This window comes from Gekko japonicus, unplaced genomic scaffold, assembly GCF_001447785.1.
Source record: "Gekko japonicus isolate JY-2015 unplaced genomic scaffold, Gekko_japonicus_V1.1 scaffold10, whole genome shotgun sequence".
In the NCBI taxonomy this organism is placed as follows: Eukaryota; Metazoa; Chordata; class Lepidosauria; order Squamata; family Gekkonidae; genus Gekko; species Gekko japonicus.
This window is the reverse complement of record NW_015167526.1, coordinates 596,867-624,653: the sequence shown is the minus strand read 5'-3', so window position 1 is coordinate 624,653 and position 27,787 is coordinate 596,867. Positions and strand designations below refer to the sequence as shown.

Here is a 27,787-nt window from a genome sequence, read left to right as displayed (position 1 = left end):
GCCATCCACGCACAGGGCGTTCTACCCAGAGCATTTCTCCTAGTGTGGGTTTTTCCACCAAACACTCAGTGGGTGGGATCCAACGGATGCATTCGACTATAGGTGGTTTTTTTCAAGTATAAAGAGCCTTCTGTGGAGGAAATGTTACCCTCCCCCCAGCAGAACAGATCTGTCTGAACAATGAACAAGAGACAAAGTGTCCTCCTGGAGCTGTGCTGGATGGCTTTTGCCTCTGGAACTGCCTGACTCATTTGGAAGGGGGGGGGGGTCAAATGCAAACTTCTGCACCCTCTTTCTTGGGCTACCAAGCTCTTCTGCCTTCTGCAGGTGCATCATATCCACAGGTAAGACTTTTATTTCCTGTAAATCAGGGCCCCTTTCTCCCATCCGCATGCCGTTTGGGGGAAGTACAGTCTCTGAGCATTTCATCCCATTGGAAAAAGTTGCCTGATGGGAAATGAAAACAAATAAAAGCAAAAGGATGTAAGAAGATGGGGTGTACCTCCCCCCCCCTTTTCCATTCTGCTGCAGCTCGGAGTTCTGCCACCCCAGACAGAGTTTCTGTCTCTTCTTGCAGCTGCTACTTAATGTAATCTCATTCACCCCCTCCTCATCCACTGCGACATTCAAGATCCTCTACCGACTGACTTTGGGCATCATACAGAATTTACCCCCCCCCCTAAAAAAAATACCCTGTGTTTTCTCAGCCGCAGCCTTTGAATCTCTGCAACATCTGTCAGGTATCAAAGCACCCTGCCCCGATAGCGTAAGATTAGCACTGTCCATCTTTACTGTATTTTGAGTGTTTACATGTTTTCTTCGAAATGTAATTAAATTGTCTTCTGTCTGGAGGCACTCAGTGCAGCTGGGATCCAGGAACAGAAGCATTAATCTCAGCCAAAGTGTGGTAGACCTGAAAACAGAAGCAGCCTGGCCGCAGAAGGGGAGTGCTGCATTACCGGGCGAGTTCTGGCAGAACCAGAACACATGCATGTGATATCTCGGCCAGAGCTTTCTGAATTGGCTGCCTCCTCTCTGAGCTTTTCTCCACAACACCTGCTAGAAGGCACTAAAGTCCCCCCCCCCCAATTCATTGCATTCCCTCTGGTTTCCCTTAATGATGCTGAAGTCGAATGGGAAATGGCCAATGGTTGCCATTGGGATGTCATTCCTCACAGCAGATTTCCCAGAGCTGCAAAGTTTCCATGACTGTTTTTTTTAGGATGGAGTCCTTTGCCCTTTAAGCCTGGTCCTGTCAAGTCCTCTCTGGCTGCAGCCTGCGACGGAGAGCCTTGGGCTCAGGGCTCCCTTCTGGTGTAGACTTTCTCTTCCTTCCCTTCCTTCCATGCAGCGTAGCGGGCCAAGACAAACAGGTAGTCGCTAAGCCTGGAACAAAAGGCGAGGAGGAGACAAGTCACACATCGATCATAGGAAAACGGTGGCACTAGAAGTGCCGTGTTATCCTATTTGCAGAGGATTTCCTTGGCATGCAAGTCCTAGACTCAATCTCCAACGTTTCCAATTACCAAACAAAGATGTGAAAGATCCCTGCCTGAGCCCTGGAGAGTCACTGCTACTCCGTGGAGACAAGCCTGGCCTTGAAAGACCAACGGCAGCTTCATGTCTTTACATACACAACTGTCAATATGCTGCCCATCCAGTACGATGGGTAACCACTGCTAAAAAGCACAGATCTGCACCTACATTGCAGAAGCCTTTAGCAGGCTTCTTACGACCGCCCAGAAAAGTACAGAAATCAAGGCAAGGCCAGGCATTGGGGGGGGGGGGCAAGCTAGAGTAGCCCCAGATTCCTAACTCTAGAGGCAGAAGATGGGAGGTGGTGGTTCCGCTCTACTCTGCTATAGTCAGGCCTCATCTGGAGTTCTGTGTCCAGTTTTGGGCACCACATTTCAGGAAGGATGTTGACAAGCTCGAGCGTGTCCAGAAGAGGACCACCAGGATGGTGAGAGGGTTGGAATCCAAGTCTTATGAGGAAAGGCTGAGAGAGTTGGGTCTGTTTAGCCTGGGAAAGAGAAGGCTTAGAGGGGACATGATTGCAGTCTTCAAGCATTTGAATAGCTGTCAAGTAGAAGATGGAGCAGATCTATTCTCTCTTGCTTCGGATTGCAAGACTAGATCTAATGGGTGGAAATTACAAGGGAGTCGTTACAGGCTAAATATCAGGAGAAACCTCCTAACTTTAAGAGTGGTTGAGCAGTAGAGCAGACTTCCTCGGGAGGTGTTGGATGCTCCTTCGCTGGACGTTTTCAAGCAGAGGCTGGATGACCACCTTACGGGTATGCTGTAGGGCTATCTTTTGGCTGTGCTTCTGCAGAGTGCAGGGGGCTGGACTAGATGACCCGCGAGGTCCCTTCCAACTCTAACATTCTATGATTCTAAGACAGGTGTGCATAAACAGCATCAGGCCATGGCTGCGGGCCCTCCTGAGGCTCAGGTGCCTACTGCCAAAGGAGCCCTCTGGCAGACTCCAGCAGCTCCCATCTATCTATCCATATGCAGGACCCACATTATAGGACAGCTGCTGAAATGGTTGTCCGAAGTCCCGGAGCTGTGCCCTGGCACCTGAGGCTTTCCCCTGAGCTCCGGCAGCCACATCATGCTGTCCCTACCTGTGCCCTTGATGAGCTTGTAGTGGTGAGGGATAGGGGGAAGAAGTCCTTCTTCACCCAAAGAGTGATTAACACATGGAATTCACTGCCACAGGAGGTGGTGGCGGCTACAAGCATGGACGGCTTCAAGAGGGAATTGGATAAACATATGGAGCAGAGGTCCATCAGTGGCTATTAGCCACAAGGTATAGATAGGAACGCTCAGTCTGGGGCAAGGGATGCTCTGTATTCTTGGTGCTTGGGGGGGGGGGGGCAACAGTGTCCTGGCCCCACTGCTGGACCTCCTGAGGGCACCTGGTATTTTTGGCCACTCTGTGACACAGAGTGTTGGACTGGATGGGCCACTGGCCGGATCCAACATTGGCTTCTCTTATGTTCTTATGTGCTGTGAGCCATGCCCCACTGCAAAGAGTGCGCCCCCCCCTCTTTCTCATGTCTCCTCTCAAAGGCGCTTCCCTCCAGCCGCCCCCCTCTCTTTTGCTCTCCCTCTTCCCATCTGCCAGCCCCATCGATCTTAACCTTTCCCTCCCTCCCTCCAAGTCTCAAACCCATCTTTAGCACCCCTCCCTTCCTCCTCTTCCACAGGCAAGGAAGCACAGAAGTTGAGAAGTTAGACAGAGATTAAAACAACCTTCTCTCTTATCTCTGAGGTCAGACTCAGCATTAACAAATGGCAAAGGGGTGTGGTGGAGGGTGCAGTTTAAATGTGGCATCTCTATGAAAGAGCAGAGAAGGTCTCAGTGTTGCTCTGTGGTTAGCAAAAGGACTGCATCACCCCTACTGGTGCTAACCCCGCTCTGGACTGGGCTACCACGGACACTGCCCGTGACCCCGTCCTGCACATCGGTGGTCCAGGGACAGAATGATGCTCCCGAGGCTTCAGTTACCTGTTCAAATACTTGGCCACGTTTGCATCTGCTTCTCCGGATTTCACTAAAGGAACGACGCTACGGAGGATTAAAAAAACAAAACACGGTCTTCATATTGAAACATAATGTAAAGCACACAACATTGTGATTTTATTGCAGCCACTGCCTCAGTCACCCACAATGTCAACATCCCAGGCTTACCGCCAGTTTTTAAAGGAATGTGCTTTTAACGGCGCAATTTACTCAAGACTGCAAACAGTTTCTCCAAAGCTGTTCCCAGCACTGCCCCCGCACCACTCACTGGTGGTTAAAATCAACAGTTCACGCCCAGTCAAACCCCCCCCCCCCGAGTCTTGCCCCAAACATGACAGCCCATTTCTAACAGGCACAAGAGAGTCCGACAGGGCAGAGGACTCTTTCAGCCAGCCACCCTCCCCTCCCTTTTCAAGGCTTCTGGAGCTCACGGAAGCCGCTTACCGCCTCTCGGCCCTGCGACAGACGGCTCTGGAGAGATGGAGACTGGCGCTGCTCTTGCCTCCAGACTGAAACGGCAGTAAACGCAAAAGAGTAGGGAAGAGTCCTTGTTTTTTTTGTAATTGTAATTTTATTAAACGACTTTTTTTAGTTTTATTAAACAATAATACATGAAAAGACAAGGTTGCCATACAATACAATACAACATAATCAAATACAGAAATCCATTAATCAAAGCGTGAAACCTACAGTACTTCGCTTACCTTACAAGTAAAATATCAAACTTTTTGCTCATGTTCAACTAACTTAGAACCAATGTCCCCTCTAAGCTGTGGAGTCTTGTGAGCAAAAATTCTACTTTGTGAGCAACTGGCATTAAAGTTGTGAGTGAGCGATTGGGCTGTTGCATAAGCTAGTTTGCTCTGGAGCCATCCTTCCCGAGCTGAGACAAAAAGGTGTGAGCCAGAGGCTAAAAAACAGTGAGCTAGCTCACACTAACTCAGCTTAGTGAGAACACTGCTTAGAACCCATGTCCTCTTAAACATACTACTTCCCTTATTTGTGTATCTCTTGTGCTATCTTCAAAAAGATTCTAATTCAATGAAACAATAACAAATAGGACTGATCCAACCAGTTAGGATGCTTGAGATTAGAAATTCGATCACTTTATGATCCAAAAAACGGTTCCATTTTAACACTGCACTGTTGTACCGGGAACAAGTGTCCCCTTGAGCTATCCAGCCAGTGATTTTGTCATATATGAAATAGTCCCATGCCTTCCTATACCACCGGTCTACAGCTGGTACAGCTTTGTCCTTCCATTTCATAGCAATGACGCTTTTTGCGGCAGTAAGGCTGAGATTAATGTCTTCTGCCACTGACAACGTTTTGAGCCCCACCTCCAAAACAAATGCCAGCATCAAGGGTAAGTGTGCTGAAGGAAGCTCTGTGAACTGGGTCGAGAGAGAAGTGAACCACCCACCGTCTTTCTGGGGAATCACCGGCTGAGGGGAAGTGAGTCGCTGAACTAGGTGGACATCGGACCTTTGCATTTCCACTATGCCAACCTTAAAGAAGCACGCAAAATAGGTACCGGTAAAATGAAGGCCGTCAGAGGTGGAAGCTGGTCTGAGTATCGATCGATCCAGGTCTCGAGCTCCAGGATGGGCTTTTCACTAAAGGACGTGCGTCCTGCAAAGGAGAGGAGGGTACGAGTGAAGAAAACAACAGCCACCCTGGCAGATGCGCCAAGGTGCCTTCTACATCTCTAGGTTCATCACTTGATACAGCTCTGGCTATTTCTCTGACGCCATTTGCACACTGTAAAGCCGACGCCAGGGACCAAGAGCACACTAACAGAAGGAGAGGAAGAAGGAAAGATTGGATTTATACCCCGCCCTTCACTACCCAAGGGAGTCTCAGAGTGGCTTACAAACTCCTTCCCTTCCCCACAACAGGCACCCTGTGAGGCAGGTGGGGCTGCAAGAGAGTTCTGTAGAGGACTGCTCTTTCCAGTTCAGCTCTGAGAGAACTGTGACTGACCCAAGGTCACACCAGCAGCTGCATGTGGAGGAGTGGGGAATCAAACCGGGTTCTCCCAGATTAGAGTCCGCGCTCTTAACCACTGCACCAAACTGACTCCCAGCTAGCCAGGTCCCACTTTTGGGGCTCTTGAGCAGAGACCTGCTTTGGGCATTGGTGTGTGTGGGGGGTCTGGGAAGAAGAGACTGGGGCACACCAGCCCAGCTGCGTAGACTCCCCTGGGAGCACTTTCTGAGCAGGGTCAGCTCAGCTGATGAGGTCAAGAGATGGGAGCCGATGGTTCTTTCGGAGCTCATTCACAAGTCCCGGGCCCAGCCCGGCTAGCAAACACAGCTAATGACTGGCTTGCCATTCATGCATCAGTCACGTGCCACAAGAGAAGAGGAAAAGAAGAGACTGGATTTATACCCCGCCCTTCACTACCTGAAGGAGCCTTAGCGCACCTTACAATCCCTTTCCCGTCCCCTCCCCACAACAGACGCCCTGTGAGGTAGGTGGGGCTGAGAGAGCTCTGAGAGAACTGCCCTTGAGAAAACAGCTCTGAGAGAACTGTGACTGACCAAAGGTCATGCCACCAGCTGCATGTGGAGGCGTGGGGAATCAAACCCGGTTCTCCCAGATTAGAGTCCGCGCTCCTAACCACTATACCAAACTGGAGAAAACCAGCTGAGACGTGCAGGGCTTGTATTTTAAAAAGAAGTATTTCCCCCTTCTTCTCCAATTACTTAAGTGAGACTCTCTGGCAGAGGAGATCGGAGTGGCCACGTTGGAGCCGGCGTCCTGCAGCATACACTGTACCTGCAGGAAGAAAGGAGGGAAACAAGGATGTGAGCCAGGGAAACGTTTTTGGCAAAGACGGCGGGTGCCATTCTGAAAGCAGGTCACCCGTGGCTTTGAGCCTGAGAACTCACTGTCCTAAGTACGGTGACGCTCTGACAGCCGCCAGCAGAGCCGCCTTTTGAAAATGGCTTCTACAGATGAACTAGAGAAAGAGCTGTCGTGACGGGAAGCAACAGGGAAGCGTGAAGCCTTCATATTTTGGACCAGCCCCACTCCAGTGAACAAGGGATGGGGGGGGGAATCAGAGGGGGGTGGCCGGCCACCTCTCCCACGCTCTCTGTGGCACCGCCTCTAGTGCATCTAGCTGGCCACAGTGGTCACCCGACAAACACTTCACTTTAGCGAACAGTTCCAGATGGGGTTTGAAAGGTTAAAAGTCAAGGATTCCCTCGCTCGAACGCCAGTCGAATCCGACTCTAGGGATGCGGTGCTCATCTCCGTTTCCAAGCCGAAGAGCCAGTGCTGTCCGAAGACGTTTCCGTGGTCGTGTGGCCGGCATGACTAAACGCCGAGGCGCACGGAACGCTGTTCCCTTCCCCCAGAAGCGGTACCTATTTATCTAATTGCAATTTCTTGCTTTCGAACTGCTAGGTTGGCAGGAGCTGGGGCCCAGAGGCGGGAGCTCACTCCGTCATGTGGCACTCGGGTCTCGAACTGTCGAGCTACAGACCTTCTGGTCTGCAGCTCAGCATCTTAACCTCTAAGTTTTATTATTTATTTATTCCATTTATACCCCACCCTCAGGGCGGCTCACAGTCAGTACATAAATACAATTAAAAACAGTATAAAATCATCTAAAACAATACCATTATAACTAACACAGGTACATAAAGTGCTGGAGAGGGTTCATTAGTTATTCAAGATGGTTTACTTTCATAGTATGCTTACAAAGCTTAGATGTCATTCTGCTCAAGATCCCCCTACAGCACAGGCTAGGTGTCAAGGACCCAGGGCTCTATAGTGGCGGCGGCTCCCTAGCTGAAAGCCTGGTGGAAGAGCTCCGTCTCGCAGGCCCTGCGGAACTCCTCCGGGAGCTCATTCCACCAGGATGGGGCCGCCACTGAAAAAGCCCTGGCCCTGGTGGTAGCGAGCCTATTGTCCTTGGGGCCCACGGTCAATTTTGAGACCCCGACCGTAGTGCTGGCTTTAGTTACAGTTTACACTCAATGTATTCCTCCCCCCCCCCCCGCTGTTTTTCTAGCTATTAAGAACATTGTTGTCCCACCATTTCTCCAAGGCGCTCAGAGCAGTGTGTGTGGTTCTTCACACCCCATTTATCCTCCCTGCGAAGTAAGCTAAGCCGAGAGTGTGCAACGGGCCCAAGGTTACCCAGTGAGCTTCTTGGCAGTTTGGGGTCTGGAACCCGGGCCTCCTAGATCCTAGTTCGACACTCAGAGTCGCTGCACACTGGCAGCTGCATGCTGGATTGGAAGGATCTGGGGCCGGTCCTTTGTAGTGAGCACTGAGCTTGTGTGCCCGGTGAACTGAGCTGATCGTTACCCCTCACCTTCTGAAGCTCTTCCACAAAGGCGTGGCCACGCTCACTGCCAAATTCCGCACTCAGCCTGGAGGACAAGAGAACAACATTAATCGCAAGCCCTCCACCTGATGCACTGAAGGATTTGCTCTTCCCCAGTAATTCTCTCTGGGCACACCTGTGCTTTATCAGTGGAAACAATTCTGGTTTCATTGTTTCCTCTGGAGCTGTAATTACAGCCGCCTTAGCTATAATTATTATTTATTATATTGGGCTTCTAGGCCGCCCTACCCCACAAGCAGGGCAGGTTAGAACAAGCAATAAAAGACAGGCTAATATTTAAAAACTTCACAGTCGATCATTAATACTAATAAACTGACATCAATAAAACAGCAATGACAATAATAGACAATAATAACGATTGTAATTGAGTCTCTATGAGAAAGGTGGGCTATAAATGAAGCAAGTAAATAAAGAAATCAGAAAGATATGGAAATGAGCTCAAGTCTGTAATGTAGACCCATCCCTAGTATATGAAGAGAAGAGGAAGAGATTGGATTTATACCCCACCCTTCACTACCCGAAGGAGTCTCAGAGCGGCTCACAAACTCCTTTCCCTTCCCCTCCCCACAACAGACACCCTGTGAGGTGGGTGGGGCTGAGAGAGCTCTGAGAGAAACCGGTCTTTTTCGAGAACAGCTGTGCCAGAACTCTGGCTTGCCCAAGGTCACACCAGCAGGTGAAAGTGGGAGGAGTGGGGAATCAAACCCAGTTCTCCCAGATTAGAGTCCACGCACTTAACCACGATACCAAACTGGCTGAATGTGTGCAAAGTCCATGGGCCTGTTTTAAATCTCTGCCCCTCACTTCAAGCAGGTACGAAGCATGCTGGGTAACATGGCAACGTCTCCCTAGGTTTGTCAAAATCCCAAAGGCATGCTTGCCTGATATCAAACAGGGGTCGAGGCTTCAGTGCTTGGCCCAGCCCAAACCTCCTTCTGGGGTGAAGGCAGGAAGAGCATGCCATGGGTGTGGGGGCTCATACAGCAGCAGGGCCTGGGGTTTCAGCTCCAGCAGGATGTGCCACATCACACACACACAGCCCCAGAGTTCAAGACATCGACCATCTATATAGTAGCCAGACTGCGCTTTTCACTGGCACCCTCACAAAACCAACTTATTGCTTCTCTGAAACATCTAAGCAAGTAGAAATGCGTATCAGCTGTTCAGTTACCCTATGGCGGAACTTAGTTCATCCAGCGTCCCCAAGGCGTCAAAGATCTGGTCATCTTTTGCTCTCCTCTCCCCAGTGAACGTGCTGGAAAATCCTTTAAAACAACGAAGGATGGCAAGAGTGAGAAAAGGTTCAAACCACTCACAGCCAGATCCCACAAGCCCTCGTTCACACATGCAAGTGCATCAGTAATGGTTGTCTATACTTGATTATGATGCACGCAGTGAGCGACAGCCGCATGTGTGAACTGACCCCACCAAAAGCCTCTTGTCTTTGGAATAAAGTTTCCCTTGTCTTTGTGCAAGTTTTCAATTGATGTTGCAAATATCACAATATGATTCCGAATGAATTTTCTATACAAAAATACTGTTGGTTACACCCCAAGCTCTCTCTCTCTCTTTTAAGGACCACAGCTGGTGAAAGAGCCTATGTTTGTTTCCATGTGTAAATCATCATCTGAAGGTGGGACGTGCAGAAGTTCCAGTTACAGAATCTCCAGGGGTGGGTTCTGGAAAAGGCCTTCCTTGGAGCATAGAGAACTGCAGGAAACAATCCTGAGTCTGAGCAAGATGGACCAGCACCTATTTCGCATGCACAAAGTCCCAGGTTCAATCCCAGGCATTTTGTTGGGATTCTGAGATTCAAGATCGATGGTCGTTTTGTAAACACAAGAGCCAAAGTAGTAAAAGAAAAATATCTTTACTATAAAACAAAACAAAGCATGGGTAAGGTACTTTGGATAAAAGAAATAAAATGAAAAGGTTACATACTTGCAGTTACTTTCAGTACTAAATGCTAACAGCTACATCTTTCTATCTCTCTTGGCTTCTAGAGGGGAGCTTCCTGTCCGATTCACACAAAGAGCCATAAACCTTGTGAATACATGAATGCTAGATCAAAGCATTTCCACAAACAAGTTGTTAGTTGACCAATACAAAGGTTACAGGTCACTTCATTAGGGTAAGCAACTCCCACAAACTTTCCCGCCGTAGAATACATTATGTAACGTAACTTAACTCTGTAATGACTGAAGTGTAAGTAACTTGAAACCAACACATTTCCACTAAGGGATCACAGGTGCTGGGGGAGATCTTTCTCAGGAGTCTTTGGAGAGCCACTCCTAGAGACAGGTGTCTTGTTGCAATTTAGAGACTAACAACATTATTGTTCCAGCATAAACTTTCACGGACCAGAGTCCACTTCTTCAGATCAGATGAGTATGCAGTCATGTTATGCTGGACACATGAAGCCGCCTTCTACTGAATCAGGCCACTGGCCCACCAAGATAAGTCTTGTCTACTCAGACTGGCATCACCTCCTGCCAGACCTTTTAACGGGAGATGCCAGACAGGGACTGAACCTGGGACCTTCTGCATGCCAAGCAGAGGCTCTGCCACTGCGCCATGGCCCCTCCCTGAACCTCTACCCCCAGTAGGCCACAGATTACTGAGAGACTAGATAATCTCCAAATGGGCCGGTTGGGCAGAAAGCAACTGCAAACTACCCTTCGCGTCAGCCCCGGCTCACAGGTGCTACCTTTGTCTCCGGTCTTCGTGTAGATCTTTGGGACTTGGCTTGTCCTCTGGGGTTTGGCATCCAGGCTAGAGGGGAAAAAACCAGGAGACATATCTCTCAATATTAAATCAGAGCAGGCTTGAAACTGGTTTAATATGCAGTGTGGACACGACCCTTGAAATGGGTTTAACTAATTCGGGCGATTCTTATCGATTGGGAGCCGTCAAAAAGTAGCTGAGAAAGAGATGAGTAACAAAACATTCATTTCCCAAGCAGTGTTCCCTCTAAGCTGAGTTAGTGTGAGCTAGCTCAGTTTTTTTAGGGCTGCGGTGGGTGGCTCAAGTGGTTAAGACGCTGAACTGCAGACCGGAAGGGTTGGTAGTTCGGCAGTTCGAGACCCGAGTGTGCTGCATGACGGAGTGAGCTCCCGTCTCTGGTCCCAGCTCCTGCCAGCCTAGCAGTTCGAAAGCAAGAAATTGCAAGTAGATAAATAGGTACCACTTAGGTGGGGAGTTAACAGTGTTCCGTGCGCCTCGGCATCTAGTCACGCTGACCACACGACCACGGAAACATCTTTGGACAGCGCTGGCTCTTCGGCTTGCAAATGGAAATGAGCACCGCGCCCTTAGAGTAGAGAAACCTTTTACTAGCTCAGTTGTTTAGCCTCCGGCTCACACATAACTGTCTTGGCTCAGGCAGGATAGCTCCGGAGCAAACTGATTTATGGAGCAGCCCAATGGCCCGCTCACAGCTTTCATGCCAGGAGCTCACAAAGTGGAATTCTTGCTCACAAGGCTCCACAGCGTAGAGGGAGCATTGCTCCAGAGCAAACTGATTTATGCAGCAGCCCAATGGCCCGCTCACAGCTTTCATGCCAGGAGCTCACAAAGTGGAATTCTTGCTCACAAGGCTCCACGGCTTAGAGGGAGCATTGCTCAAGAGCAAACTGATTTATGCAGCAGCCCAATGGCCCGCTCACAGCTTTCATGCCAGGAGCTCAGAAAGTGGAATTCCTGCTCACAAGGCTCCACAGCGTAGAGGGAGCATTGATCCAGAGCAAACTGATTTGTGCCGCAGCCCAATGGCTCGCTCACAGCTTTCATGCCAGGAGCTCACAAAGTGTAAATCCTGCTCACAGGACTCCACAGCGCAAAGGGAGCCTCGGTCCCAACGCTTGCAGTCTTTCCCATTTTGCATTTGGTCTCTGGCTCATCATGCAACTTTTGGACCTGCTGCATCGTGATCATCACAGCAGCCGCGCAAATCCAGGGCACTCTCGCCGCGCCCAGAGCGCATGCCCACGCCACCCATCGCACGGGAGGCCCGCGGCCGCTCACCTGGGCACCTCGCCCGGCTCCTGGCTGACCCCGCGCCCGCCATGCCCGGCTGGGGGAGGCGGAGGCGGAGGCGTTCCCCGGGCCAAGCGCGTCCCTCCCCGGCCGCCGTCGCGGCCGCCTGACCGGCACGCCACCGCCTCCGGCGAGCGCCTGATTGGACGAGGGAGCCTGTGCCCGCCTCCAAGGCGGGGCTACGGCCTCAGCGGACACGCCCCCTTTACCCGAGCGCCCAATGGAAGAAAGCGGCGTGGGCACGCCCCCGCGGCGGTGATTGGCCAGGGGCGGGAGGGGCTGGCCCCGCCTCCCCACTTCTCTTTCATTCACCTGGGAAGAGTGCTGCTGGCCATGGGCGCCCGGGCAGGTGAGTCGGGGTGGGGACCCTGCAGGTAGCCGGGGAGGATGCTCTAGTGTTCCCTCGAGGCTGCGGGGTCTTGTGAGCAAAATCTCTACTGTGTGAGCTGCTGGCATTCAAGTTGTGAGCGAGCCATTGGGCTCCTGCATCAGTTAGTTTGCTCTTCTGGAGCCCCATCCTTCCTGAGCGGAGACAGAAATGTGTGAGCCGGAGGCTAAGAAACTGTGAGCCAGCTCACACTAACTCAGCTGAGAGGGAACACTGGCTGCGGTGCTCCCTCTAAGCTGTGAACTGTCTTGTGAGCAGAAAATCTATTTTGTGAGCTGCTGGCCTTAAAGTTGTGAGCGAGGGATCTGGCTGCTGCATAAATTAGTCTGCTCTGGAGCCCCATCCTTCCTGAGCAAAGATAGAAATGTGTGAGCCGGAGGCTGAAATACTGCGAGCTAGCTCACCCCAACTCAGCTTAGAGGGAACCCTGCAATGCTCCGTCTAAGCCAGTGATGGCGAACCTTTTAGAGACCGAGTGCCCAAACTGTGACCCAAAACCCACTTGTTTATCGCAAAGTGCCAACACTGCAATTTAACCTGAATACTCAGGTTTTACTAACCCTAACTCATACATTAACTTAAGATGACCCAAACAAAGTAAGGAAAGCAATCCCAAATGCTTTCATTTATTTAAAATTATTTGGTAGAGAATTCGACACTTTAATGATGGTCTGGATCAATGTTCCCTCTAAGCTGTGGAGTCCTGTGAGCAAAAATTCTACTTTGTGAGCTCCTGGCATTAAAGTTGTGAGTGAGTGATTTGGCTCCTGCATAAATCAGTCTGCTCTGGAGCCATCCTTCCTGAGCTAGGGCAAAAATGTGTGAGCCGGAGGCTAAAAAACTGTGAGCTAGCTCACACTAACTCAGCTTAGAGGGAACACTGGTCTGGACCTGGCTGGGGCGATGGCACACGTGCCCACAGAGAGGGCTCTGAGTGCCACCTCTGGCACCCGTGCCATAGGTTTGCCACCACTGCTCTAAGCTATTGGGGGCTGTGGGCAAAACTCTGTGAGCTCCTGGCATTAAAAGTTGTGAGCAAGCAGTTTGGCTGCTGCGTAAATTAGCTTGCTCTGGAGCCATCCCTTTCTGAGCAAAGATAGAAATGTGTGAGCCAGAGGCTAATAAACTGCAAGCTAGCTCACACTGACTCAGCTTAGAGGGAACACTGGTGGGGATGGGCGGTGCCTGCGGGATATAAGAGCGCTGCTGTTGAGCTGTGCTGGGAGGCAGTCGGGGCCGATTCAGGGAGCCTGGTATGGGGTCTCCTTTCGCTCCATGGGACTTTGCAATTAAGTTACACACACACCCAAGTTCTAGGAGGCAGTTTTGTCTCTAGCCAGAGGCCGTGGGTTGGAGGGAACGAGCTTACTCTGGGGGGGGGGGGTTTGTCTCCTGGGGTTTTTTTTGCAAGGTCTGTGGTGGGGATGCTCTGCTGCGGGGCAATGCTCCCTCTAAGCTGTGGAGTCCTGTGAGCAAAAATCCTACTTTGTGAGCTCCTGATATTAAAGTTGTGAGCCAGCGATTGGGCTGCCACATCCTTCCTGAGCGAAGACAGAAATGTGTGAGCCAGAGGCTAAAAACCTGTGAGCTAGCTCACACTAACTCAGCTTAGAGGGGACACTGCTGGGGGATTGTGTCTCCTTCAGCAGACAGAGCAAGCTGAGTTGTTGTGTGTGTGAGTCTGTCTGGAGCAGAAGAAAAGAGCAGCAGAAAAGTGTAACCAAATTTATTTACTTATTTTATTAAGTTTCTACCGTGCCCTTCCCACCATAGCAGGCTCAGGGCGTCTTGTACAAGCACTACATGGCTAAAACAGAACTAAGTCAAACCATGACAATGTAAATATTGTCAGCAGGGGAGCTACTGCTCACTTCCTCAGATACTTCGTTGACTCACGAAAGCTCATATACCCAGCCACAAATGTTGTTAGACTTTACGGTGCCCCTGAACTCTTGTTCTTTTCTGCTCCTTCAGCTGAGAGTAAGTGAAGACAAGCGATCTCTGGGGTGTTTAAACTTGTGAGTGGGTGGGGCTTGGGGGATTGTGAGAAGTGCAGGCTTGGGTTGCATAAGCTGCCTGCCTGAGCACAGCTTCAGGTGTCTGCCCCTGAACTAAGTCACCTGACTTTGAGTCCAGAAGCACCTTAGAGACCGGCAAGGTTTTGGGAATTTGGACTTCTGAGAGTCCCTTGGTCAGACAAAGGATAGCTGGTGAAGAAAGCATGGGCTCTTGGAGGCTTGTACCCTGAGAATCTTGTTGGTCTCAAAGGTGGAACTGGACTCAGATCCAGTTGTTCTACTACAGACCGACACATCTGCTCTCTGCCCTGAAGTCAGCCTGGCTCTGTGGTGAGAAAGGGTTCTGAGTTTTGCGCTCATGTTGCTGTGAGCGGCAGGAGTGGGCGTCGGGAGTGCTGGTTTGGGAGGTGGCTAGGTTTTGGGGTTTTTTTAATTCTCTTTGTGCCTTTGTGCATGCATGCAGTAGTGTAAGTGAGTGCCTGTCTTTGCAGAGGGAGAAATGTTGGCCAGGACTCTGTGTGTGTCTGCTCCCGGGAAAGTTATACTTCATGGTGAGCACGCTGTGGTCCACGGAAAGGTAGGTGTGCCAGTTTCCATCTCCTGAATTGATTTGCCTGTGGCTTAAGAATTCTGCTTTCTTGGCTAGATGAGCTGGGAAGTGTCTCTCTGTGTGTAGTCTTTACATATGCAAACATAAAAGTGGGTGCAGGTGTGTCAGGCACACAACAGCACCTGTGGCCCCCGACCTCATCTGCCAGGGCTTGTCAGATCCTAGAGCAGGGCTCTGCGCCTCTGTGGGCTTCGTATCCAGTAGTGAGCACATGGCCAGTTCCAGGCAAGGATCCTTTAAATGAAATAAAGCTTAAATTGACATGACCTATGCATTCTAGGCTCCTTCGTTCATGCTCATCTAAAAGTTGGCCAAAACCTTGTGCATGCAAGGACTGCCTGAGCAGGAGAGCTCTCCATGGAAAATGGAAAGTAGAATTCTTCCCCAGCATGTCTCAACCCCATCCTTTGTAGGGTCTCTTTTCCATCTCTGCTTTTTCTTCACCTCATTTGCCTGTTCGCCCCCCCCCCCAAGTTTTTCACTGTTTATTGATATTTCCAAAACCAGTACAGAGTTACAAGCAGAAATTACAAAATTTTGCAAGCTAGAGTCAAAATATGTTTCAACATATAACTCGTTTAGTAACGTGAGGGTAACAATATAACCGCCATAGTATTGTGTCAGTATCAGTAGTGCTCTTAAGAATTAAACCATGTTTAATAAAGTTGTGTACTCTTTAGAGAGCTTTCTAGTAATTGATTTTATATTCCTAGAAGATCAGATAAACATCAATGATGTCGTTGGTGCAACAGTAGAGGAACGAGAAAGAAGAGGAAATATATTAGTTGGGTGTAAATCATTTTGAGATATATCGGGTTAAGTGGTTGGATGTCAGATGCAGTTATGTGTTCTATAAGCGGAGACCATTTCTTAAAGAAGTTGGAGTGGGAAGCAGTCGACTTGTCGTAAAGAATGTTATCTTTTCCATAATAATTTGCCTGTTCCCTGTAGACGTCTTTGTTGCCCATTTGCCACCTCTTTGGGCTCCAACTCTCCCTGCTGTTTTGGGGTCACTTCCCCTTATCTCACAATATTAGCTGGGGGGGGGGGCTGACTACATGGAGAAGTTCCAGCAATTATCTTGTGTTTTAGGTGGGCACAGAAATGTGTTTCGGGGCCAGGGTTGGGACAACCTGGGTCTTCAGGATTTGCAGAACTTCTGCTTTTCTCATTCATACTTGCGAGCAGTGTTCCCTCTAAGCTGAGTGAGTGTGAGCTAGCTCACAGTCTTTTAACCTCCGGCTCACACATTTTTGTCATAGCTCAGGAAGGGATGGCTCCAGAGCAAACTGATTTATGCAGTAGCCAAATCACCTGCTCACAACTTTAATGCCATTAGCTCAAAAAGTAGAATTTTTGCTCACAAGACTCCACAGCTTAGAGGGAACATTGCTTGCGAGCGCTCCCTGTTTCTGAACGAGACTTCTAAAACTCTTATTTGGAGTTGCTGAATGTTCAGGGTATTTCAGGGACAACTGCAGTAGCTGTTTCTTGGCCCTGCTGACTTAGAAGCAAGATAAACATTTAAGGAAGCAAAATCTATTAGCAAGCAGTGCTATGCATGCAGTCCATATTCCATCTCTCTCAGTCAGGCCAAAAGCCGCAGTTAAAGCTTCACAGAGGCCAGAGGTGGCTTCTCCATTGCGTATATCATATATTGCATATATACAATCTGCACCCCATCACCTTTTCAACTGTCATGTCAATGGTCCATATCTGAAAATTTGTGAACAAATTTCTCTATGACTCTTTATTGAGTCCTTTTTTTCAGCCTGCATGAAACGTTGCACTTCCCAGCGCTGAAAGGAAGGCATTTAGGCAACGCACATTCAGTTAATTTGCGGCAGCATTTGGATCTGTGGCTTGTTGCACTTATCAGTCATCATCATCATCTACCTTTATTGGCATCGCAACAAAACATACATCATCAAGGGATAAAAGTACAACCTTCATCATTGGAGTTGAAACATTCCTCTCCTCTTAATGGCACAACATAGAAATTTAGCCACCAGATCAGTGATCTCAGAGTTATGGGAAGATCATAGAAAAACCATCTTGCAAACATCAGATTGACCCTCGCGAATTTGTAGCAGAGGTTATAGATACATGGCACGAATATCTCAGTAAAATATACAATGCAGGAGAACATGTTCAGTATTTTCTATCTCCCCCAGACCACAAAAACAAAGCCTAGAGGAGTATGGAATTTTTTTAAACCTCCTGTACAGTACAGCAGAAGGAAGAACTTTAAAACGTGCTAACATAAATGCCCTCAGATGCTCAGGGGTAATCGTGCTAGAGAGGTACTCAGCCAAAACACCATTAGTACACATCCCCCACCACATCTACCAGAGGCAAGACTTCTAAGTTCTTGCATCTCAATATCTATAAGTCTTTGCTTGATTAAAGCAAAAACACACCTCTCGGAAAGGTATGCAAGGTTGTCCAAACTGAACCCAATTACAGAAATTCCCCCCCCCCCAATGTAGGACATCCACTCAGATGATTGTGATTCAGTTAGCATGTGAGCAATTAGACTATTGGAATTGCTTCTGAAGCTTATCAGTCCTTCTTTTCCGTAGGCTGCTTTGGCTGTGGCTGTGAACCTGAGGACCTTCCTTAAGATGACCCCTCGGAATGATGGCAGAGTCTCGGTAGAGCTGCCAAATATTGGGACCAGGCTGTGCTGGGAAACCGCCGAGCTCCAGCCACTGTTAGTGGCCTTCCCTGGTAAGCCATGCAGGTGACTGGGGAGTTCCTCCTGCCATCTCAGCCCTCTGATGCCCCAGGATCCTTGGCCACTTGGGAAGACCCAGTCTGCTAAAGTTCGTATTTGGGACGGCTGATTGTGGGCTGAAGGGCTGACTATTCCTTGCTGAACTGAGGAGTTCCCTGCGAAGGCTGTGCCCCTCCTTACCTTTCTGCCTTCACATCCTGATGGATCCGTCCCTCTTGCTCCTCCGGCTTTGCTGCCCAGAGGTCTGAACTCTGCCATTCTCTCTTGCCTAGAAGTCTTTCATCCAGGTTGCCTCTTCCCTTTTCAAGCCCCTTCTCAAATCTCTCTTTTGCTATGTGTCATGATCTGTGCAGGACTAGGCCTCTAGGGACCTGTGTAGGAGTAGAAAGCAGACAGCCTACAATCTCCATAATGTATAGTGAGGGTTGTAGCCAATCAGTTTCCAGAGATTGTGTGAGGAGATTCTGACTTAAGCTGTTTGAACTGAAAAACGGTGTTCTTTGCTCTTCTGCCGTCTTGTCTCACAGAGGGGACAGTCTGGTCTGAGGAGAAAGTTCCCTCACTTGGGACAGTACAGGCAGGAGGCCTGGTATGGCAGGTTGTGAGCCTTGAAGTAGTAACCAGTTAAGTGAACTAGGTAGCCGCGTTAGATTTGTTTATTCTGTCTTTAAACACTGTTATATTATTTTAAGCACCTTGGCTTGTTTTCAGTGCCCCATTATTGTGTCAATAAACCCTTTGCTTTATGTTCTGTGCCTGGTCATCACGCCTATATGTTCTCGGCTTAAAGGGGGCATTTTGGATGGGCTTGGGAGGGTACTCTGGGCCTTCTCAAGGGACCCAAAGTCCAGAGTGGTGGCGGCGGAAGGTGGCGACCCCCTGGGGTCATGACGCCATGAAATTGGCTTAACACCTCCGCCATTGCAGAAACTTAAGACTGCCTGGATGTAACGTATTCCTGTGTATTTATCTGCTGTTGTCTTTGCTGCTGGGATCTTCTTCCTTTGCTTTTTGTCAAAGTCTAGACGTAACATCTTAAAGGGCAGAGACCTGTCTCTTTGTTACAGTCCTCTGTGAAATGTCATGGATGATCAGTAGATCAGACCAGGCTGATCAAATTGGTGTGTGGATTTCTGGAGCTGGGGAGGGGGGTTCCTCTAGGTAAGACCTCTCTTTGGCTGCATCCGTGGGCTTCTGTGGAAGGGGCTGTGTTGCTTCTCCATTGGGAGAGTTCAGCAGCCTGTTAAACGCGAAATAGGGCTTTACCAGTTGGGGAAATGTGCCAAGGTCTGTAGCAAGGAGAGCTGAGCTGAGATTTGCAACTTTTACAATCACGTTTCTAATTTGTTCAAATTGGGGAGAGCCCTAGAACAGGGTGTCAAACATGCAATCCAGGGGCTTCTATCAGGCCCGCAGTGGAATGGACTGTCTTCTGCTTCTTCCAGTTCTGCTGCTGCTGCTGCGTCATAGTAGGTTTGCAGCTTACAGATACACACCTGAACAGCCTACTCAAAGATTGCAACAGCACAGACATTTTGAGGCAATCATTCAGAGCAAGAGCCGTCAGTTGTCAGACACTGTTCAATAAACAAAATATTCCAAGAGTGCTAATGTTCTAAGCATGTTTTTATTTTAAGTTAAAAAACCCACCCTTTGTGTTTGTGCCCTTTATCAAGTTTATATCTCCGCTCCCTGGCGTTACATTTTATGACACACGTGGCCCGGCCCAACAAGGTCTCGTTTACGTTAGTTCCGGCCCTCATAACAAATGAGTTCGATACCCCTGCCCTAGAAGGTCTCTAGCGTGTTGGTAATTATATTGCCTCTTCCTGGCTCTCTGTGTTTCCCCCCCCCCCAGCTGCTCTGACTGAATCTCTGCCCCCCAGCCCGGAACAAATAGAGAAGCTGAAAGAGTTTGCAGGGCTCACCGACACAACGGCGGCCACTCAAAGCCTTGCTACCCTCGCGTTTCTGTACCTGTACTTGTCCATCGCATCCAAATGCGGGTAAGGAGATCCTCGGTGTCAGCTGGGTCATTACGGTCAGTTAGGTTTTAGCCCTGACCTGGGTAGCCCAGGCAAGCCCGATCGTGTCAGATCTCGGAAGCTAAGCAGGGCCGGCCCTGGCAAGTATTTGGAAGGGGGTGACCTCCAAGGAATACCAGGGTCATGACGCAGAGGCAGGCAATGGCAGGCCACCTCTGAACGCCCCTTGCCCCCAAGCCCCACTAGGGGTCACCACATGCCAGCTTGACTTGGTGGCAAAAAAAAAAGAGAGATTAGTCAGATGTTACCCTTGATCCGCGTTGAAGAACTGGGGGGCAGTGTGGCTCTCCAGTCAGCCAGTGGTGGTCCAGTGGGAAGCAGTAACTCCTTTTTAGACACACAAATAGTCCACCTTAAGAACATAAAACATAAGAACATAAGAGAGAAGCCAGTGCTGGATCAGGCCAGAGGCCCATCCAGTCCAACACTCTGTGTCACACAGTGGCCAGAAATACCAGGCACCATCAGGAAGTCCAGCAGTGGGGCCAGGACACTAGAAGCCCTCCCACTGTTGACCCCCCCCCCCAAGCACCAAGAAGACAGAGCATCCCTTGCCCCAGACAGAGAGTTCCTATAAGAACATCAGAGAAGCCAGTGTTGGATCAGGCCTGTGGCCCCTCCAGTCCAACACTCTTGTGTCACACGGTGGCCAGAAATACCAGGTGCCATCAGGAGGTCCAGCAGTGGGGCCAGGACACCAGAAGCCCTCCCACTATTGCCCCCTCCCCAAGCACCAAGAAGACAGAGCATCCCTTGCCCCAGACAGAGAGTTCCTATAAGAACATCAGAGAAGCCAGTGTTGGATCAGGCCTGTGGCCCCTCCAGTCCAACACTCTTGTGTCACACAGTGGCCAGAAATACCAGGTGCCATCAGGAGGTCCAGCAGTGGGGCCAGGACACTAGAAGCCCCTCCCACTGTAGCCCCCTCCAAGCACCAAGAATACAGAGCATCCCTTGCCCCAGACTGAGAGTTCCTATCTATACCTTGTGGCTGATAGCCACTGATGGACCTCTGCTCCATATGGTACTGCAACCCTCCAATCTGGTACTGTAACTGCCATACCCTACTGTTTACTGACCTGGAGATCTGTTCTGTGCTTCAAAAAGGGAGTGTGGCCCTCTGTCACATAATGTGTCCACCAGAGGGGATCTATAGCGCCCCCCAGTCTCGCTAGCAAGGGTGCTGCAGTGGCCTTTGTATGTTCTTTCCTGTCCTAGGTTCCTGCCAAGCGTGGCCATCTTGGTGTATTCTGAGCTGCCCACGGGAGCCGGGTTGGGCTCCAGCGCTGCGTATTCGGTCTGCCTGGCAGGAGCCCTGCTTTCCGGCTGCGGAGTCATCGGCTACCCCCTGGAGGAGGGCCAGGCGGTGGGCAGGTGAGCTTCCAGGGGAGCCTGTGCAGGTGATAGGGGGTGGGTCTTTCTGGGAAACCGGGCGGTGCGGCCCAGGAAGTGTGTTGAGCCAGCCGGACTAAGAAGGGCTCGCCACTCTCTGTCTCTGCTGTGCCTTCTGCTTCCAGGTGGTCTGAAGAGGAGCTGGCCCTGATTAACAGCTGGGCCTTCCGAGGAGAACAGGTGATCCACGGGAACCCATCGGGGGTGGACAACGCAGTGGGGACGAGGGGTAGGTGTGCTGTGCGCTGTTATTTATGTGCTTTACAACGTTTATCTCCCGCTTTTCCTTTCTCACGAGGCCCACCAAGGTGGCTAACAAAGTGAAACGTGCGTGATAAAATCCGCATTTCAAAACCAGTAAAATCAGCCCCCCCCCACAAACCCCACACTTCATTAAAGCAATTAAAAGCAGAGCTGAAATACACGCCAAGCGATGAAAAACAGTGACGCTAGGATAGGCTTACCAGATTCCGGCAGGGGAATTGTATTTCCTGGCAGGAGCCTCGCCGCAGGGATGGCTGCACACGCTGCACCCGCCGTCGCCAGGATGGGACGCGGAGCGACGGCGGGTGCAGCGCGTGCGGCCGTCCCCGCGGCGAGGCTCCTGCCAGGAAATACAATTCCCCCGCCGGAATTTGGTAAGCCTACACTAGGAAGATCCAGTGGAGTTCCATATTCAGGCAGACACTGCAATTGTGGCAGTGACAAAATGGACTCTGTAGACGACCACCTCTTCTTTGATCGCCCTAAATTCTCAGAACTGAGAGCTGAATTGCCCTCCCCATTATTTATCAGAACTCTCTTTCTCCAGAAGTGAAATCATCCTAGCTACTTAGAGACCGAGATAAACAAACCCAGGGGTCATTTCGTGGAAAAAGAGGTGCAGGAGCTCATTAGCATAATTCATTAGCAGAACTTATTTGCATGTGCCACACCCCCTGACCTCACCGGAAGTGTGTCAGAAGGCAACACCCACCGCTCAGGCTCCACTGGACTGTTTTGGATTGCTAGCTATTGGGGGGGGGGGACGCGCAGATCTGTCCTGGCAGAGGGGGGAGAGCTTTTACCTGAATAAAACTTGGTCTTAAAGGTGCCACTGGACTGTTTTGGGCCGGGGGGCCAGGGGGGCTCTGCAACTTACCTGGCTGTTTCTTGCTCTGACTGAGGGCTGCTGGGAGCAGGGGGTGGGGCTTGTTGCATGTGCCCGCCCCCTGGGCTCGTTACTGCCGGAGCTCTGCTCCTGTGCGCTCCTGCAAGAAATGACCCCTGAACAAACCACTTAAGGCAGCTGCCGTTAAGTCACATGATAGCTAACCTTTAGGTTCTTCTCCCATGGGATGAGGGTTTGCTGTTTATGACTTAGGTTGTAAAAACAGCAAGAAGCAAAGTAAATGCCATGAAAAACAGCAATTTGGCCAGGAAGGAGGGCTTGCTGAGGGAATGCCAAACCATACAAAGTCTTCACCCGCTGGTAGAAGATGGTCAAATGAGGGGACAGATGAATCCTCTTCGGCAGAGAGTTCTAGCGCTTTGGTGCCATAACCAAGAAGCAGCCTTCCCTCCCCCTTTGGGCTGCCTTTCATAGTGATCCTGGCAGCCAGCTTTTCCCCTGGCGTGTATCCCAAAGGACTCCCTTCCTTCACGCTGTTTGTTCATGTCCGGTTGCACTCCTCAGGCAGAGTCAAAAAGGTGCATGGGTGCTGTTCAGTAATGTGACCCTGAAGGTCCCTTCCAACTCTATGATTCCTTTCTCCACATGTCTAGGCGGAGCTCTGCGGTACCAGTCGGGGAACATCTGCTCCTTAAAAAGGTAACGTTCTTTCAGGCCGTTGCGATTGATGCTGTGGAAACCTGTGGTTGGTCTTGGAGACATTCCAGTTGTCATGGGTATCTGTCTTCTGAAGCCGCTTTGGATCTGGTGTGTCGATATGGGAAGTGTAGAACATGTCAAAGCTGATGAAAAGGGAATATTTGAATCTGGCCCTTCTGTGATAAAGTTAGTCTTAATTGTTTGCATGCATTGCGTGTGAGTATCCTCCCGCTGGGATTCTGAAAAGCACCTATTCACGGGGTGGGGGAAGCAGAATTAATATAAAAATATTAAGTGATTTTTTTTGGTGTGACTGTTCTTTCAGCCAGTTTGGTGTAGTGGTTAAGTGCGCAGACTCTAATCTGGGAGAACCGGGTTTGATTCCCCACTCCTCCACTTGCACCTGATTGGATGACCTTGGGCAAGCCGTAGTTCTAATAAGAGCTGTCCTTGAAAAAGAGCAGTTTCTGTCAAGAGCTCTCTCAGCCCCACGTGTCTCACAGGGTGTCCATTGTGGGGAGGGGGAGGGAAAGGAGTTTGTCAGCTGCTCTGAGACTCCCTTGGGTAGTGAAGGGTGGGGTATAAATCCAATCTCCTCCTCTTCCTCCTCCTCCTTTTGGAGGAAAGGCTGTCTCGGCCTGCTTAGGGTGGTGTTGGGGGAATTGTCCAGCCTCCTCCTCCAGTCTGGCCTGTGATAACTCCTCTGCTTATAGGACCAGTGTTGCTTTTAGGACCCGTTGGGATGCAGCGACTCCTTGGCAGTGAGCGGTGCTTCCAATGAAATGTGGAGTGTTCCAAAGAGAGACGGCGGCCAAAACGCCACCCTCTGCCAATGGGCTGTAATTGGACTCCACAAAAATCTTCTATGGGCTGTGAAATTGCTCTGCTCTGTTAGTATTTAATCTTCTCACTGAGAGAACTGGGAAGCAGCGTTGTCCTTGATTGTGAAATCCAGGCCTTTTGCCAGCTGGTAAAATACCTTTGGGGGACACGCTGATGTAACTCGGACCAAGACATAGATCCTCAATTGAATGTAGCGGAGAGAGCTCCTGATCCAGTTGAGGATTCTGACATTTGTGTGAGTGAGAAAGTGTTCTCTGCTACCTTAACGGTTGGCTAGGCTTGCACATATCAATGCTGCGAAGTGGTCCTTCTCCCTAAAGAATCCTGGGAGTTGTAGTTTGACAGACAGCCAAATGGCAGATAGACTGGTGTAAAGCAACAGGTGTAAAGAGCCAGTTTGGTGTAGTGATTGATTGATTTATTGATTTGACTGATTTATTACATTTTTATCGTCAAGGCCGGCTCAGGGCAGCTTACAAAACAGAATAGAATTCCAACACTACGCATAAAATCACAACATCAATTAATATAGATAACAATGTTAAAACCAGAAGCATAATAAAGTGCTAGCAAGCATAATTTCCTCGTTTTACGGTCAGTGGTTAAACGCGCGGACTCTAATCTGGGAAAACCGGGCTTGATTCCCCACTCCTCCACTTGCAGCAGCTGGATGACCTCGGGCAAGCCACAGTTCTCTCAGAGCTGTTCTCTCAAGAGCAGTTTCTCTCAGAGTTCTCTCAGCCCCACCGACCTCACAGGGTGTCTGTGGTGGGGAGGGGAAGGGAAAGGAAAGGAGTTTGTAAGCCACTCTTGAGTGAAGGGCAGGGTATAACTCCAATCTCTTCTTCTTCTAATAAATTTGTCCTGTGGCCATGTCCAGTAAATGCCCTTTTGTATTGTTCTGCATTCTCCTTGAATATTCCATCCTGCAAAGCTGCTTGTCTGAATGTTTTCTGGCGGCTCACCAGCCTGCTCTGCGCCAGTCAGGACTGGGCGCTTCTCTCAAACTTAGTCACACTAGTCAGCTCTCTTCATTTTGAACAGAGTCAGGATGCAAAATCAAACCAAGCGCTTCTAAATTGAATTGAGGAGGGACCCTCCCCTTCCTCTGAGGCAGGGCCCCCCAGCCTTTTCGAGCCTGTGGGGGCCCCTCGGGGAGTCTGACACGGCATGGCGGAGACAGCCACAAAATGGCTCCCGTAAAATGGCCGCCACAGGAGGCGGTGCTGGCCGCAGTGCAGCTCCCACAGCTGACCTTCAGTCACACCGTGAAGTGGCCTGTGCTGTGGTGGCAGCTGCTGCCAAAGCGACATTTCAAAATGCCTGGGCGGCCAGTCAGAAGCCTCGCTGAGCAAAAGGCCCACCCAGCCTTGCCCACTGTCGAAACACACTCGGCGGGCATCAGAAAAGGGTCTATGGGTGTCTGGTATCCTTGGTTGCCATCTTAGGGACCCCCCCCCCTGCTCTAAGTAGTTGAAGGCATCAGCTGTGGTTCCTTTCCCCACCTTATCCTCACAACAGGCCTGTAAGGAAGTCTAGGCGGAGGGGGAAGGGACTAGAACGAGGTCCCCCAGTGGTTTAAACTCAGCTCTTGAGAGCCAGTTTGGTGTAGTGCTTAGGAGCACAGACTCTAATCTGGGAGAACCAGGTTTGATTCCCCACACCTCTGCATGCAGCTGCTGGTATGACCTTGGGTCAGTCACAGGTTCTTTCAGAGCTGTTCTCTCAAGGGCAGTTTCTCTCAGAGCTCTTTCAGCCCAACCTACCTCACCGGTTGTCTGTTGTGGGGAGGGGAAGGGAAAGGAAAGGAAAGGAGTCGGTAAGCCGCTCTGAGACTCCTGCAGATAGTGAAGGACAGAGTATAAATCCAATCTCTTCTTTTCTTCTTCTCTTGGTGATGCTCGCTTCAGACGCAGACTACCACACTGATATTTACTTCCTTTAAAGTTCTGCACTTGAATTCCAGTCCCCTTGTTTTGAAGTCTGGAAATGTATGCAACCGTGACTTACCGGGGCCAGTTATGAGGAGTCAAGGACAGCCTGTGAAGTAAAAAACTGAGTGAAGAGATGTACGTGGGCCTTGCTGGGGAGACTAAATGGTGTGTCTCTTCTTTCTCCCCCCCCCTCCCCGCCCCAGTGTCCCCACATTAAGGATTTTACTGACCAACACGCGAGTTCCTCGGAGCACCAAGGTCCTGGTGGCAGGAGTCAAAGACAAGATTATGAAGGTATCTCTCTTAGCCACCTTACCGTTTCTTCAGACAAGCTGCGTTTATCCAGAGCTGCCTTCATATATGCAGTCTGAGCACGCTTGTTTGTGCACCTGGCTTCTCTATAGTTTGGGGTAGTGGTTTAGTGCATGGACTCTAATCTGGGAGAACCGGGTTTGATGTCCCACTCCTCCACTCGCAGCTGCTGGGTGACCTTGGACAAGTCATAGTTCTGTCAGAGCTGTTCTCTCAAAGGCAGTTCTGAAAAGAACTCTCTCAGCCCCACCCACCTCCCAGGGTGTCTGTTGTGGGGAGGGGAAGGGAAAGGAGTTTGTAAGCCGCTCTGAGACTCCCAGTGAAGGACGGGGTATAAATCCAATCTCCTCCTCCTCTTAATCATCCTCCTCTTCTTCCTCTCCCTCTCTGTTTGGCATGAGAAAAGACCAAGGGAGGAGGGGTGGATCTTGGTGTGCACACCAGCAGAATGCTGGCCCATTTGTGTTTCAGCATTGTTGCAATAGACATCTGAATGCTGCCTAAATGCAAGCTGGAATTTCCTGGGGGAGAGAAGGTCGTCCCCCCCGCCGCTCCAGTGCCTCCTCCTTCCCCATTTCTGAAACGCCCCCTGCTTATTCAACACAAATTAAATCTGTTAATTGCTTGGTGCCAAGCCTGTTACTTTTTCATGAGCTTTAATGGTGCAAGAACCACCACGATGTCTCATAGCACTGCAAACAATTGGGGTTGGGATGTTTCTCCTCCTGAAGGTGTTTGGGGTCCCCCCAGCACACAAGACTCTGGGCGGGGGGGCAGGGCAAGGGAGATCTGGAGGCCAAGAGGAAGCCACGATTGTCGTTGACACCGTTCTAGGTCTATTTATTATCGACTGGGTTGCAAAGACCTGCCTTCAAGGGTCTTCTCCCCGTCCTTTGCAGCTGGTATCTCTCTAAAGAAGTTACTGCTCCTCCCTGTTGGCAGAGAATTTTTTTTTTTTTAACTTTCAATTTCCTATACCGCCCTAACCCCTTGGTAGGGGGTCTCTGGGCGGTTTACAGAGTGGGGTGCTAAGCACACATTTGTTCCCTAACTTGGGGCACATCGTATATTTGGGGAAGGGGCTGCCTACCGGCACCCTGGTGGAGGCGGTCCTGGCTCGGCTCTCTTCCTGGTGGCTCGTTCAGCTGGTTGTTCCTCCTCTGGCGCTCAGGCGGGCCGGCGCACGATGCGGCCTCTTCCGGCCTCGGCCACGTCCTTCTGGCTCTGCCGCGCCTGTTGATGACCTCATTGCGCGCCTCCGCCTCTGCCTCGTTGACGACAGCCGCCCGATGTTACCGCTGGCCACCAGGGATCGCTCCTCCGGCCCCGCTGCTGCCGCCGCCGCCGCCGCATCGCGCCACACCACCTTCACCGCCGGAACACCTTTGCTGCAGCCGATGTTCGCCATTGCCGCCGCCGTTGCCGCCGCCGTTATCGCCTCCACACACCTCGCAGAATATTGGCCTTTACAGGATGGGCCGTGACCAGTGTTCCCTCTAAGCTGAGTTGGTGTGAGCTAGCTCACAGTTTTTTAGCCTCCAGCTCACAGATTTTTGTCTTAGCTCAGGACGGAGGGTTCCAGAGCAAACTAATTGATGCAGTAGCCAAATCACTTGCTCACAACTTTAATGCCAGTAGCTCACAAAGTAGAATTTTTGCTCACAAGACTCCACAGTTTAGAGAGAACATTGTGACCCCCTCATGACATCACTTCCTGGAAGATGCAGCTAGCTGATCCCACACCCCCCCCCCGCGCCACCACACACGT

The 27,787-nt window shown here is 50.4% G+C and overlaps 2 protein-coding genes across 2 annotated transcripts in view; one reads left to right on the top strand and one right to left on the bottom strand.

Annotated features, from left to right (window-relative positions):
- Positions 1-856: 856 nt before the first annotated feature.
- On the bottom strand, positions 857-12,265 carry MMAB (methylmalonic aciduria (cobalamin deficiency) cblB type). Its single transcript, XM_015413208.1, is given in 11 exon segments — positions 857-913; positions 1,299-1,386; positions 3,518-3,577; positions 3,977-4,041; positions 5,067-5,164; positions 6,241-6,313; positions 7,863-7,920; positions 9,067-9,160; positions 10,603-10,667; positions 11,919-12,068; positions 12,243-12,265. Coding segments are annotated over 11 exon segments (831 nt in total).
- The window catches only part of MVK (mevalonate kinase), a 20,822-nt gene continuing 5,243 nt past the window's right edge, over positions 12,209-27,787 (top strand). The window contains exons 1-8 of the mRNA XM_015413254.1: positions 12,209-12,279; positions 14,828-14,913; positions 17,529-17,676; positions 19,542-19,689; positions 20,947-21,102; positions 21,246-21,349; positions 22,885-22,930; positions 25,911-26,001. Of these exons, the coding sequence (XP_015268740.1) occupies positions 12,264-12,279; positions 14,828-14,913; positions 17,529-17,676; positions 19,542-19,689; positions 20,947-21,102; positions 21,246-21,349; positions 22,885-22,930; positions 25,911-26,001 (795 nt within the window). The 5' untranslated portion in view covers positions 12,209-12,263. The remainder of the gene's footprint in view (positions 12,280-14,827; positions 14,914-17,528; positions 17,677-19,541; positions 19,690-20,946; positions 21,103-21,245; positions 21,350-22,884; positions 22,931-25,910; positions 26,002-27,787) is intronic.